This window comes from Salmo trutta, chromosome 11 (genome assembly GCF_901001165.1).
Source record: "Salmo trutta chromosome 11, fSalTru1.1, whole genome shotgun sequence".
Taxonomy (NCBI): domain Eukaryota; kingdom Metazoa; phylum Chordata; class Actinopteri; order Salmoniformes; family Salmonidae; genus Salmo; species Salmo trutta.
Window position 1 is genome coordinate 16,589,402 of NC_042967.1, and position 15,894 is coordinate 16,605,295.

Sequence of the window (15,894 nt, forward strand, 5' to 3'; positions counted from 1 at the left end):
GGGCTTTTTAAACTTCAGCTCCACAACAGTCCTCACCCCATCACCTCTTGTTTATTAGGGAACAGGGAGTCCTTCCAAGCCAACCATGGGACTGTCTGGGCGAGAGACATACAGTCCCTCCAGGGAAATGAACAAGAGAGACAGAGGGGGAGGAAGAAGAGTAGGGGAAGTTGAAGCCTGCTCTCAGATCTGTTTGTGTTGTATAGCAGAGTCTAATTGACCTATAGGAATTGGCTATAAACTGATCTGGGATCAGGCTAGCGCCAAATCTAATAGACCTATAGGAATTGGCTATTAACTGAAGAGGACTGGCCACCCCTCAGAGCCTGGTTCCTTACTTTCTAGGGAGTTTTTCCTAGCCACCGTGCTTCTACATCTGCATTGCTTGATGTTTTCAGGTTTTAGGCTGGGTTTCTGTATAAGCACTTTGTGACATCTGCTGATGTAAAAAGGGCTTTATAAATAAATGTGATTGATTGATCTGGGATCAGGCTAGCGCTGTGTCTAATTGACCTATAGGAATTGGCTATGAACTGATCTGGGACCAGGCTATATAGCACAGTGTTGTCTGTCATCTTACCTGTGTTTCTCCAGCTCGTTGTGTGACGATCTGAAAGGGCAAATACACAAAGACATGGATGAGTGCCTTGGGAACTGATAGTTACACCCTGTAGTTACACCCTGTAGTTACACTCTGCAGTTACACCCTGTAGTTACACCCTGTAGTTACGCTCTGTAGTTACACCCTGTAGTTACACCCTGTAGTTACACCCTGTAGTTACACCCTGTAGTTACACTCTGTTGTTACACACTGTAGTTACACTCTGTAGTTACACCCTGTAGTTACACTCTGTTGTTACACACTGTAGTTACACTCTGTTGTTACACACTGTAGTTACACCCTGTAGTTACACTCTGTTGTTACACACTGTAGTTACACTCTGTAGTTACACACTGTAGTTACACCCTGTAGTTACACCCTGTAGTTACACTCTGTTGTTACACACTGTAGTTACACCCTGTAGTTACACTCTGTTGTTACACACTGTAGTTACACCCTGTAGTTACACTCTGTTGTTACACACTGTAGTTACACCCTGTAGTTACACCCTGTAGTTACACCCTGTAGTTACGCTCTGTAGTTACACCCTGTAGTTACACCCTGTAGTTACACTCTGTAGTAACACTCTGGACACTGTCATTAATACACACCGTCTCATGACCAGGGTGCAGGATGGGAATGCGCACTTGGGTTGTGTTCATGTGGGAAAACGCTTGAAAACAATTTTCAATGGGATATGAAGATGAGCGTTTCTGATGGAGAGTTTCCCAGTTTCAGTATGTTCTCTCCCGTTTTGGTACATAATGAACATGACCCATGGTGAAGGTCAGGAGACAGACAGAGAGAGGACGTCTTGATATTCGTAAACGGTTTGGAAAAGCGGATGGACAGATGAAATAGAGACGTAAAGGGTAGAAGAAGTGTGTGACCTACATAACGTGTGTTAAAAAGAGGATGTTGGTCGGATATACGTAGGATATGTTCCAATGTTACTAACATACTCTACTTAAATTGCAGGCCACATGCATTGCTTCATTCTAAGCAGCATGCTGGTGTGGATATCGTAACAGGGTCATAGAGTTCTTGATTGTGTCAAGGTCTTATTAGCTAAACTAGCTACAGACCCCTGGGAATTTCATGTTTATTTCTGCATGTTCATCTAGTATTTGTTGGAAATAACACACAGCGCCTCTGCAGGCCTAATCGGGCTTGGAGAGATTCAAGTGGCTGATGCTTGGAAAATGTGATATATTATATATATATATATATATATATATATATATAGAGAGAGAGAGAGAGAGAGAGAGAGAGAGAGAGAGAGAGAGAGAGAGAGAGAGAGAGAGAGAGAGAGAGAGAGAGTGTGAGAGAGAGAGAGAGTTTCACTCTTTGTGGTCTGAATGCAACTCATTTCGTCAAAGTGCTCTTGGACTAAACCACCAGGCAGAGCCAGGAGAGCCAGTCAGGTAAAAACAGCTCAAACAAACACTGCAAGGATGCAAAAATAGAGGGGAGAGCTGTAGCACTCTTGTGTAACAAATGGTGAAACAAATTTCCCGGTATTAGATAAGGCATACCTGTGCCTTATACAGCATTTATTTTACATAAGCTGGAAGGTCAACAACCTCTTGTCACAGTGCATTCTGGGACAATGCAATGTAAATTCAGAAATAAGGCTAAATCCTAAGAAGAAGGCCTTCGCTCGCTCCCCTTCCCCCCACACCTCCATTTCTGTTTATCAGATAGATATATATATTATTTGATTTTTTGTTGTTGTACAAAGCTCTGCATTCGTCATCGTGTGGAAAACTAATTCCTCTTCCCTCGATGTGTGTGTGTATGAAATCTGTCAGAGAGCTCTCAACGGAGGACAAAAATGGTCCATGGTGAGAGGGAGAAACACACACACACACACGCTCTCGCACACACTCACACGCTCATGCACACACACTAGACTGGACAGCAGTATGTGTACGTCAACAGTCCTACACTGTAAAGGGCTTACTGTGAATTTGACAGTAGCTTACGGGCAGCTCGGTGGCAACTCAAGTAGAATTCTGTCTTTCATATTACAGTGCACCTACAGTAATATAAATATGGTATCAAAGCAAGTACTGTGTAATGACACACAGTACAATACCATCAAATGGACTTTATTATACTGTAAATAAGTAAATGCTACTGTAATCAGATTGAATGAATGAGTGAATTATAAGGCACGCCTAAAGATATGTTAATGAGCCAGAAACAACAACATCATACCATATAGTTTTTGTCAGATGCACCGGATAAGTGCAGTGAAATATGTTGTTTTACAGTCAGCCATAGTAGTACGGTACACCTGGAGCAAATGAGGGTTAAGTGCCTTGCTCAAGGGCACATCGACACATTTTCCCCCTTTTCAGCTCGGATATTAAAACTAGCGTCCTTTCTGTCACTGGCCCAATGCTCTAACCACTAGGCTACCTGCCACCCACTAGTGGTCAAAAGGTTTTACAGTACCATTGCAAATACAGCAATTACTTCCCCGCCCACAATATTTTCCCACAATGCACCATAATGTACAGTATGCTGCAGTAAAATGTTTAAAAGTATTTTCCTGTTGATGATACCCCAAATCACCATATAATTTACAGTTTTCCTTTTCCATTACAGTGTAGACACTGCAGCATACTATTTCAGGCCAGGGAGCTGGGAAGGCTATTAGGACGACCCGCCAATGGAAATGAATGAGAGCACTGAAGTTCATCTTTATAAACAAACCCCTTGGTTCTTGTCCCAATAATACCCTGAAACTACCATCTAGGAAGCCAAGGAAATAACAAGCCAAGACACTAACACAAAGACCCCTGCCGTCGTGTCCACCACTCTTTTCAGCCAATCCCTCTTAAGTGCCCTTGTACTGGCGACTTCAGCCGTGGTTCCCACAGATGTGGAGGGATGGGAACGGGAAGATGACCTGAATCTGCGTAGGCCCCATTGCCCCACAGCTCACTGCATGAGACGCTTGAGCAGATGCTAGCCTATCCTGTGTGCGCCGTCACCCATCGTCATAGCATCTAGGGTGGTGTTCACTGGGACACACAACCGAAAACGTTTGAAAAACATTTTGCAATGAACAACTTGCCTTTTTGACTGGACAAGTCCAGGTAGTCTCTCCTGGTTTTAGTCAGTTTTCTTCCGTTTGGTGCCTAATGATGATACCCATCTGCACATAACACTGTGTTGTGTGTGCTGCCCCTAGGCCTCTCACTGGCCATGCTCAGTGGAAGGGGGAGGGGCTCGGCCTACAGACGCTGCTGACAAGCCCTTTTCACCATCCGACGCCACGGGAGAGGAAATGCTTTATCTCCTGTATAAGGAAGTAGTCCTATTCAAATTTGAAACATGTGCAAATTGGGGACAGGCAAAGCACGAGGAGACACTCCATGGTTTCCTTAAGCGAGGCACTGGTGAAAGAGGCCCAAAGAGGCCCGGCAGGGAGGCACAGTCCGACACCAGACTTGCCTCATACAGCAACAACAGACATATGACTTTGAATGTCATATAAACTGTCAGTATAAGATTGAAAAATCATCACTCTAGTCGGGAAAGGACTGGTGTGTAAATAAGGCCTACATCAGCCGCCATTTTGGGGATGGATGAAAACAGTCGCCTGGTTATAAATGCATATTATATGAAAGCCTGGGATGTCCTCGTTTGGTAGCAACGCAGTGAAACCAAAATGAGGAGCTCTATGCATCCGTTTGTTGTTTTGAGGATGCACATGTTGAAGGATGTAGTGTTATAATTGTGTGCATGTGCGCCCTGGTACTGCTGAACATCGGTTACAACACAGTGGCCGTTGCATTTACCGTTTGTGTCCCGATTTAACCTCGGGCTTCAAAGTAAACAGGGAAACTCACCCGAAGGTTCTCCTTTCTATGATACCGATTTGCCTCTGTCACATGTCGTGTAAAAGGCATATCATTGCACTACAATATTAATACACTCAATCTAAAAATGTATGGAGGGCTTCTAAATAAAATGATCGAAAACCATGTTTCCATGTGTCAACTAACTTCCACTGATTTGAATGCAGAAATGGGGCTTCACTGACGACTTGCTGTAGTCTGCAGAGCAATGAACTGGTACCAGAAAAGAGAGAGAAAGTCAGGCTGCAGCCAGACCAGCTGTAAACTGAGCCCTCCGCCCAGGCAGGGGCAGGGTCTGCTAAGGCTGCGTCTGTGGGGCACTGTGTTATGTGGACATCTGTGTGAGCTAAGTTGAGTTGGCCACCACACCCACCTGAGTGTGCCACATCCCCACTGTTTTGCTCCAAGAAAATACACTGTGACTGCACCACAAGACTTGAAAATATAGGCCACTGACAGATCCTATATATCTCCCACAACATATGGTTTATAAAAATGAGCCTCTTTGGTGAGGGTGGGGTCATATGACGTCTCATATGTTGATGTTATTCCTACAAATTTGAACTAGCTGCTATCCTGCATATTTTTTTCATACGTGGAAATTAAGATAATTTGCTGAACTTACGAAGGAAAAATTAATGATCAAAGCGTGAGACTGCTTCTAAAAAAAAGTTTTGAGGGCACTGCGCAGGACCAATCATATGATATGCCAACCAACCAATAGAAAACTAGAATGGCCGGTAAATTTAGCGCAGTAACAACAACAGTTTCTTAAAAGTGGTGTAATCTTTTTTTCAATTGCAAAAATGTGAAATGTTCCTGAAGCACGGGCGTACAAAGCAGCCTCGGCACGACAGGAGAATCGATACATTTAACATGATATTTCTGTTATCTATGTCAGAACGCCGTGTACTGTAGCCTACCGAGATGACGATGCGCTCGGTGTCATATGGGTCATGGGAGGGAGTGACATAACACAAGTTCCAAAACGTTGCAAATGCAGCAAGAAGTGTGCGTGTTCAAATCAATGCGTGAATGCATTGGAGAAAAGGGGGTTAATGTCAGAATGAAGCATGGGTGTTGAAAAAGAAAGTGAGCACCAAAGTGATGCTGTACGCGTGGCAGTGTTTATACGACATCTAAACAGTGAAAAGAAAAATGGCGTTTGTATGAATGACGAATAAACACAAACAGATCGATTGAACTATTGATATATCGATAGAAAAATGGGTATATTTACCTATTGTTCTGAGTTTTTCTTGAAATTGGTGAAGCTTTCGTTTTCTTTCGGGAAAAGTCGCTATTGTACGGTAGAACAGACGCGTAACCATGTTCTGCTTCTATTGACAAAGTAAACAAAAACAACAGGGTTAATATCTACACATGTAGGCTAATAAATTAAACGTTACAAGGGATATAAACTGACTATCACATAATAGAACTGTCAATGCCATGCATGACGTAGCCTAAGCAAAACATGTTATTTGATAAAAGTGGTTATGGTTACGTAGATAAACTCGTTGACAATGCTGGGGCAAAGCACAACATTCAGGGCAATCTAATATAGAGTTTATCTACGTAACCATTTATAATAAACATGATAAACATAATGTATTTTAATAAGAAACTGTATCTTGAACTTGTCCCTAACCAATTTTAAACAAGGCTATAGCCATCAGATAAAACAGGTTATAAGCATTGACTGATCATACTAATGCAAAACTACAAATGCAAATAGGTTATATTTAAAGACTTTTCCTAATGTGTTGACTAGTTTGTTTATATGCAAGTTATATCTAAGTCGGTCAGTCTGCAATAACATCACCGCACCAGCGCAGTATGTTCATTGCTCATAAAGTGACATAGCTGCGCTATGGCAGTGTACGTCCACAACTTCACATAAGATAGAATAGAAACAGTTTTCATTTTCCTAACATTAAATACGGTCATCAACCCAGTCAAAGCCATTTGACATTCTGTCAGGGAAATACCTCTGTCTCTTCTTTCCAAGTATTCTGCAGCCTCCAGGAGAATTAAAAGAGAATTAAGTTCCATCTTGTTGACTTGTATAAAAATATAAAATAAAATCTATATACACAAATGTACAACTAATGTAAAAAAATGTATAATAATATGAGACAAAAATGAAATAAAAACTAAAACTGTGTTAGGTCGATATAAACGTCTATGTTCAGTTCTGAGTCTTTGGGACTCCCAGCCAGATTCATATCAACTGCACCTAACGAAAAACCTGCGAAGTAAAGGACGGCTGTTCTGGCCAATTAGAAAATAATAACGTCCACATAGGCGGTCCCTGAATATGTACCTTGGCCAATAGGGAAGCTCAGTGACGGGTTTACCAGGAGCATGTTGATACATTGCGAATTGCCTTGTGATTGGCTTGACAGTGATAGTAACAAGGTAGAAGCTATACCCTAGCAACAACGCGTGTGACCCAGCCCCATAATCGTTCATTGGTCGGATATCTAGATAACTGGCTGTTGATTGGCAGAGGGGTACTTTTGGGCGTGTCTTTTTCCTTCCTCTTGAACATTGAACTTGGCTGTTGTCTGGGTTGCCAGTGTGGCGTGCTCTTCGTCAAAAAGTCTATCTTGAATCGTGTAGGAAGTCACGTTGCTGTTTGTTGAGCCAACTGCTTCAATTAGACAACTTATTTCAGAAAAGTTTAAGCTCTGGTGTGCTTTAGAATAGATGAAAACTGCTATTATGTTGTCATGACATTGTCTAAAAAAAGTATGATACTTTCACTTTAATAAAATGTGATACTTTCACTTTTAAAATGGTATACTTACACTTTAAAGTTTATTATCATGCTAAATATCCAGCAGTTACACATGATTCAAGTAAAAGCAAACATCATTTTTTTATAATTGCATTTGGCAACCACAGGATGCTGTTTGAGAGAGAGGGGGGGGGGGCTAAGGGGCAGGATTATTATGAAATGCAAAGACTTGTGTAGGTCATTATCTTTTTGAAAGCTACATGTTTATAAAATTAACCATTTTAGAATGAGATAGATGACCACAATGTATTGCAAAGCCTTCTTCAGGAGAGAGCCTGCATGCCACAGTGCCTGGGGTATTTACCAAGCTGTCTGCACATTTCCATGGCTAATTTTCCCAGTATTCCCTCAACTGCAACATTTTATGGAAATAAAATGGTTCCAAAATGGTGCAAAGCAAGACGATATATACATATTTTTTAAATACACACAACAAGCCCATAGCTTCCTCTCCACATTGCCGTAGTCTGTTATGGTGATGAGGTCACACTCTCAGCAGGGTCACAAGGTATGGGCCTACCTGTGCTGCTGTCCCTCAAGGCAACAACACACTGCTATGCTGTAACCATCATAGAACCAGGCCATACTGTTAAACAAAACTTACCTCACTGTTACTATAAACCTTTTACAGTAATTGGTTATAAAGTGATATTTATGATTATTACCATGCTATATCACATACCTATCTAGTTATGGCAGTAAAACATTGCCATGTGTGTCCTAATGGTAATCTTGTAAACTTTTATTATGTTTTATTGTAATTGCACTTCATTATTTTTCAGCTCACTAGCCTTATGATAGGCAATATGTCAGTCTGTCTTCAGATGACTGTAAAACATGGCCCAGTTGGCTTAGCCTGGTTAGACCAGACTGAACGCTGCACTCACTGGTGGCACAATGGCTCAGGGTGGTTTTGCCAGGCTACAGCTGGCTACCAAAGTCAACCAGCCTCACCCACACACTCACTATAAGACCACAGTGGTGGATAAATAAAAGAACACAAAAGGAACACACACCCGAGATAATGAAGTGGCAGAGACGTGACAACATTATCAATGAGGATAAACGTAAAGATAAGCAATCAGCGTTATAAACTTGATCCAAAACCTCACCAAAATGCTCAGTCTTTACGTGTAGCCGGGCGATGTACTGAGAAGAAGAAAGGAAGAGAAAGTAATATAGGGTCTCAGGAAGATAGTGATAAAAACAAAGATGATAAAAGTCATTGCCAGATGCTTGTAGTAACCAAGAAAGCATTGGCTGTGTTTGAAACATCAGAGAAATGTCTGAATGCACAATCACTCCATACGTATGCTGACTCTCTCTGTGTACAGTTCATGTCAACAGACGGGTGAGACTGGACTGATGCAACATGTAGGGATCAACATAAACTAGTTATTGATCATTTTTAAGCTGACTGTTTGTCAGGATTTTAAATTATTCCCCAGATGTGCTATTGGTTGGGTGTGTGTGTTTGTGTGTTTGTGTGTGTGTGTGTGTGTTTCAGTATCTAATGACACTGATGGTTTAAATGAATATTGCGAATATCACTGAATACCACTCTTTTACCAAACAGATCAAAGACAATATAGAAACCATCTAAATGAATCACCTTGAGTTGCAACTGAAACCAGGGGACTTAATTCCAAGAATAGTTGTCCCTAGTGGCCTACCCTTTGTTTAGCTGAATTCATATGCATGCCTTTTTTATTGTTTCCTGATACTTGTTTGTTGCAGTACACTTCTGCCTCTGTGAATGTTTCTACCGCTATTATTAACAAGCCAATTCTCCATTGTTCCTGTGTGTGTGTGTGTGTGTCTCTGTGTGTGTGTGTGTGTGTGTGTCTGTGTGTGTGTGTGTGTGTGTGTGTGTGTGTGTGTGTTAATGAAACCATTTATTATATATGTTCATATTTCAATTGATATATTATAGGCCTATATAAACACTGGTAGGTTGGTGAGTGTTAACCCAAAGGCAGGTAGGTGGTGTTTCTGTGTGCTATTTCCTGTTCAGCCACGACTGTGTGGCTTTGCACGACACCAACTCCCTCATCAAGTTTGCTGACGACACCATGGTTGTAGGCCTGATAACCAACAACGACGAGTCAGCCTTTAGGAAGGAGATAAGTGAACTGGCATTGTGGTGTCATGACAACAAGCTCTCCCTCAACGTCAGCAAAACAAACACGTTGATTGTTGACTTCAGGAAGCAGAGGAGTGAACATGCCCCGATCCACATCAACGGGACTGCAGTAGAGAGAGTCACGAGTTTTAAGTTCCTCGGCGTCCACATCACTGAGAACTTGTCATGGACCAACAACACCACTCTTGTCAAGCAGGCACTAACAGCATCTCTATTTCCTAAGGTGGCTGAAGAAATTCTGCATGTCGCTCCGGGTCCTCTCCACATACTACCGCTGCACCATCGAGAGCATCCTGACCGGTTGCAACACGGCCTGAAATTGCTCCATCTATTGCTCCATCCACGACTGCAAGGCCCTCCAGCGAGTGGTGAAGACGCCCCAGTACATCCCTGGGACCATGCTCTCACCCATCCAGGACATCTACTCAAAACGGTGCCTGAGGAAGGCCAGCAGCATCATCAAGGACCCCACACACCCCAGCCACGAGCTGTTCTCTCCCCTACCTTCGGGTACATGGTATTGGAGCATAAGGTCTGATACCAACAGGCTCAGAGACATTTTCTATCTACAAGTTATCAGTCTGCTGAACACTTGAATTGGACCTACCACCTGCTCTGTTTCTCCACACCTTAGCACACCCACACAGACACACACATGCACACACACACGCACGCACGCACGCACGCACACACACACACACACACACACACACACGCACACACACACACACACACACACACACGCACACACACACACACACACACACGCACACACACAACACACACACACACACACACACACACACACACACACACACACACACACACACACACACACACACACAGTATACATTCATGTTACACACACATCACAACTGCTGCTTCCAGACTATTATTATACTGCTCAGTTTATACACTGGCCCCATCCCCAATACACATGTAAATATTGGACTATTAATTGTGCCTTTCTGTATTATACTTATGCTAAAATGTTTCCTCTATTCTACTCAGCCATTTACTTTATGTTCATATTCTCATCTGTTGTTATTTCTTATTGTTGTTGCATTGTCGACAAGGAACCTGAACGTAATACAACTTGAAACTTGAAACTAAGATGAGTCTCATCTATGATGCAGTGTGATATTTGAGTTGATAATGTCGCTCCCAACTGTCTCCACCCACTCATACTTTCAATACCACATACTGCAGTTGTTTCCATCATTGCAGATGGTAGTAGTAATAGCCGAAATACACGTATAGTAGCATGGTCACAGATCTGTTTGTGCTGTGTAGCCAACTGCTATGGTTGTTGCCATGCCAAACAATTTGTACAGCACAAACTGATCTGGGACCAGGCTGCAGTCTGTTTCACAACGACAACTGTTACAACTGCATTTCCAGGCAGGCCCGTCCTAAAAACCTTCTATTACGTCCACACTTCCTCAGTCCTGACGATCAGCACATCCTCGTTAGGCTGATTTATGTGGAAATGATAGATTTATGCAATGGGTGCACTTTTTAAAATCCTTGTAGGCGGTCCCATGATACAGTACTGACTTCACTCACTGAGCTGCTGTTCCACTGAGCTGAACTGAACTCTGTACGTCTGCGTCTGTTATCAGTGTGTATGTGGTGTGTGCGTCCTTTATCAGTGACAGAGATTACGAAGGGCTTGACCTTGCTTGGAGTCCCAGGTGAAATTATTGACCTCTTCAAGCCCTATTGATTGAACCCAGTATTTTCCATGCCTGCTGAAAATAAATCCGATAAGTGTATTATACATAGCCTCAATCCTAGATACATAACAGAGGTTTAACTGATATTTTGGGATTTTGGCAATGAAGCCCTTTATTTAATTGCCAAGGAAGTTAGAGGTAGCTTCGAAGAACCAATGCTACCTAGGTTAGCACAAAGACTGCTAGCTGTACCCAAATACTTCCAGTCTTTGCACTTCGCTAGCGTTAACACTAGTTAGCACTGGCTTGAGAAACTACCTTCTACTTCATACTGGACGCAGAGATACAATGGTATCCACAAGTTCATCTGACTCTGGGGAAGGAGATAAAGGGCTTCATTGCCAAAAATCCAAACTTTCGCTTTAACAGTCATGATTTGAGAAAAACTAAATAGGTTATACATTTTTGTCATGGGCAATGGTGCCAAATGAGGTATGATGCTACATACATAGTCCTGTGCATCCCAAATGGCACCCGATTCCCTATTAGTGCACTACGTTTAGCCAGAGCCCTATGGGTAGCCCAATGGGATCTGGTCAAAAGTAGTGCACTATGTAGGTATTATGGTGCCACTTGGAACACATCCCTAAGTGAATCAGACTGCAATATTAACTTGCTGAGTAAGCTACAGTAACATCTGGTTCTGTAAAGTGCCTATACAGCTGTATTCTGTACTGTGGATATCAGTGTTAATCGTCTGTTAAATTTTGGTTAAGTTCGCAATGGTGACCCGACACAATGAGCACGTGTCAGGAACATGATTTCTACAGTTAGTTCAAATAATTACCGCGATCAACACCAAATACAGCCGTTATTCACATAGCCTACTGAGACGAAAGTTCCTTTTTCTGTATTGTGGCCAACCTGACTAAGGCCTACAGTACATACAGCTAAATAGAAAGTGCTTCAAATAATACGTGTTTTGAGGCAACATTGGGTATAACATTGTGTGTAATGCTTCCATTGTGGTGACACATTTAGCCTAAAAAAGTGTTTTTATTCTTCATTATGAGATTTGTCTGGATGCTCTAACGGAATGCCCTAACGGAATCAAACCCACAACCCTGGCATTGCAAACACCATGCAAACACCATGCTCTACCAACTGAGCCACAAGGGACCTGGAACACAGAGCAGTGAACCAGAACACACTGTCTCTCCTGAGAGAGGGAATATCAACAACACAACACAGGGAAATGGTTGTTTGGACTGAGATAAATTCCACAATGTTTGTGTTTATTTTACGTTGCATGGTACAGGTTATGAAAGTGGGCCTGTGTTTTTTGTTGACTGTCCACTTGTGTCCACCTATACTATAATACTATCTAGGCCTGCGTTTTCCCATGTGTATCAGTAGATATCTAATATATTTGTGCAAATGTGGATCCTAGGTTGACACTTAGCTTTTTTTGTTTCCAAATAGCACAGCTTCTGCTTTTCTCCGTGCAGCCTGGCCATAATGTAACTTCTGGCTCTCTGGGAGGCTGCTGCAGCACTAGCAGCTCTACTCTCCTCTGATCTTTCCTTCTCCTCTTGATCACTAGTGTTGCTGTGGAAGGATCATTTGTTTTGGGGTTCAGATTTTTATGGATGGCTCACCAATGCCTGGGCAATGAAACCAGCGAGCTCCTCCAAGAGAAATCGTGTGTGTGTGTGTGTGTGTGTTTGTGAGCACAGTGCAGAGTTTAGTATCAGCGAAACCAAGGCTTAATTTTTTTTTTTTATGGTCACGGGAGGAAGGTGAAAAGTGCACCATTTGCCTTTATAATTAGCTGTCATTCATCGCCATTTTTATGGTTTTATCCATTGTCATAAAACCATAAAAAACACCATGTGAAGTTGCATCGAATTAAACCACAAAAATGCTTAGCCTAGTGTTAATCTTTCAGTCACTGTTTGAGAGGGTTTACGTAAAAACAAAAACAAAATGATTGTTAAAGGGGCAATATGTGATTGCTGCATCCATTTTAAGACATTCAAATGATTAATACATGCCCATTGATTCATGAAGAATCTAAATGATAAAGGCCTCGTGAGCTTAGTTCAACTGTCATACCAGCGTTTCGCTACGCCCGCAATAATATCTGCTATATATGTGTACGGGACCAATAAGATTTGATTTGATACGCCATTGTTTGTAAATCAGTGGCTGGGTGACCACTTTTTTTATTGCTTGTACTGCAGATTGCAGATGGCTCCTTTAAGTATATCAGCAACATGTATCTTGTCAGACATATCACAGAGAGTGTTTTATGACACTATTTTTGACATGTTCTAATGAGATTATGTTGGTGTTGCAATTCCTGCAATGGAGAGAACACTTCTTCTTCGTAAAGTGATAATCCTCCAATCAAGGCAACGCTCGGCACATAACTAACTACGTTCTTTCAATGTGTGTGTGTGTGTGTGTGTGTGTGTGCTGGGAGCTATTTGAGGTTCTTGACACAAGGGAGACCTCAGTGTCACTGCATTTACAGTCGTGTTAGTTGCTGGTAAAAGTGTTTTCTGCATTTAATGAGGTGCAGCGCTGGAGCCGAGCACAATCACTGGGCTGGAACAGTGCCAGGATGCCAAAGTCTGGGACAGAGGACCGTAATTGCTCCGCTTTAGTGATTCGCTGTCTATTTATTCAATCTAATATGCAAATTGTAGCATTTCCCCAGTGGCCTGTTGAACTTGATGCCCCTCCGGTGTGTTTACAGTAACCCTGGGTTGTAGGGCTGCACCATATAGGCAAATAATCTAATTGCGATTTTACTTGTGATTTAGATCAAAACACTTGGGGTCATAAAAATACAATTAGTATTCTGATCCTATGGTTGGTGATGTTTGGCACGACAACTAATGAAAAAGCCAGGTACAGTACAAGTTGTTGTGACAGGGTAGGAACCAAAGTGTTGGTAAGAGATTCCCAGTGGACCTTTATTACGTTTGAATGTTACATTCATGGCGTTTAAAAAAATGTGCAGCTTCTCGCAATATGAATATTGCACATGTCAATATTGCAATTTCGATTAATTCTGCAGCCTTACTGTGTAGTCTGAGTCACCCCTCTGGAACTTCTGCCTCATGAGTGCCAAGAAGTTGGCAAGACATCGCAAACAGATCTGGGATAAAGCTAATTCAATTGGGATCCTCTTAGACAAGATGACTCTACGGTGCTATCTAGAACGTAAAGGGTTATTCAGCTGTGCCCATAGGATAGCCCATTGAAGAACCCTTTTTGCTTATAGGTAGAACTCTTTTGGGTTCCCTTTCCACAGAGGGGGTTGTACATGGAACCCAAAAGGGTTCTACCTGGAACCTAAAAGGGTTCTCCTTTGGGGACAGCCGAAGAACCTTTTCGGGAAACCTTTTTTTCTGAGAGTGTAGACAATGCAGCTTTGTAAGAGTGTATGTTTACCCGTCTGACAACGGCAGGCTATTAGCTCTGTTGTGGTTGTACAGCACATTCTTCACAGTGAAGAATTGAAAGCAGTGATGAGCGATGAGGAAGGGTAGCAGCCTCGGAACGGTTTGTCTGTTGTTAACAGTTGATTGATGGTGCCGCCTCTCCTACTTCCTGTTTGCTAGATAGTACACACACGCAATAGTCCGGCCCACCACAGCACTTAGGTTCTCCATGTAATAATCAGGATTATGTCTGCTAATCCAGCTGCTACACTCCAGTGTATCTGTAAAAAGGGCAAGAGTCCACAGACACATTCTGCATTTTCCATAAACAGACTATGTAGCAGATTATTGTTGGGGGCGGTTGTAAAAAAAAAAAATGCTTTATTCACTTTGTGAAGCCAGCATACAAATACACAAACACAACCCACCATCATACATGCATTATGGAAAACACTAGAAAGTTAGTACACAAGTCACAAATATCTCTGCGGCCTACTGGCCGACCACGTACAGAGGTAGGATGTTTATTTGATCACCATGTTGCAGGAGAACTTTCCTGCAATGCAGGAAATGTTAAAACGTATACTGTATTTGAGGTTCAAAACGGCTCCTGAAGTTTGTAATTTCCACTTTGACATTTCAGACATGATTTTCCCTTATGAAAAATGTATCAATACCTACAAAAATGTCCATGAATTATAATCCACATAATAATTCACATTTCCTGTTGCTGCAGGATTCTTTTCTGGCTCAATTTAAGATCCTACATCTGTATTGGGCCTGCATTTGTCCTATGTCCCACTGTTCAGTCACCATGTAGTGGTATGAGAGTGTTCAGGCTGCTATTACAACAACGGCCTCCTCATCCTGACTTGGAATAACAGTTAGATTGCTCTCTTGCCCTGATCTCATGCTCACTGGGCTAATTGCATCCCGTGACTGTGAGTGAGTGAGTGTATGTGTGTGAGTGTGTGTTGGGTGTGTGTGTTTGTGTTGGGTGTGTGTGTTTGTGTTGGGTGTGTGTGTGTGTGGGTGTCTTGGGTGTGTGTGTTTGTGTTGGGTGCGTTCGTGTGTGATTGTGTGTGTGTGTGTGTGTGTGTGACTTCCAGATTTCCCCATGTGCTTCCAGAGGTCCCTGCCAACCTTCTGTTCTCTCACAAGACAAACTACACACCTGCAGTTTCAAGTCTCCCCATCCACTGTCTGTCTCTGTCTGTCTCTCTGTCGCCATGCAAGACACCACCTTGATTGCATAGCTATACAATAACACAAACGTCTTAGCACGAAATGACAGAACATGCTCGATGTCGTCACCCCACCCTCCCCCCACTGTGGTTAAAAGCGCTT

The 15,894-nt window shown here is 42.4% G+C and overlaps 1 protein-coding gene across 1 annotated transcript in view; it reads right to left on the reverse strand.

The window, feature by feature from the left end:
- The window catches only part of LOC115202323 (max dimerization protein 4), a 44,939-nt gene extending 38,220 nt beyond the window's left edge, over window positions 1–6,719 (reverse strand). The window contains exons 1-3 of the mRNA XM_029766407.1: window positions 6,465–6,719; window positions 5,714–5,813; window positions 581–610 (exon numbers count right to left, since the gene is read on the reverse strand). Coding sequence (XP_029622267.1) covers window positions 581–610; window positions 5,714–5,813; window positions 6,465–6,528 — 194 coding nt within the window. The 5' untranslated portion in view covers window positions 6,529–6,719. The remainder of the gene's footprint in view (window positions 1–580; window positions 611–5,713; window positions 5,814–6,464) is intronic.
- Window positions 6,720–15,894: the final 9,175 nt, after the last annotated feature.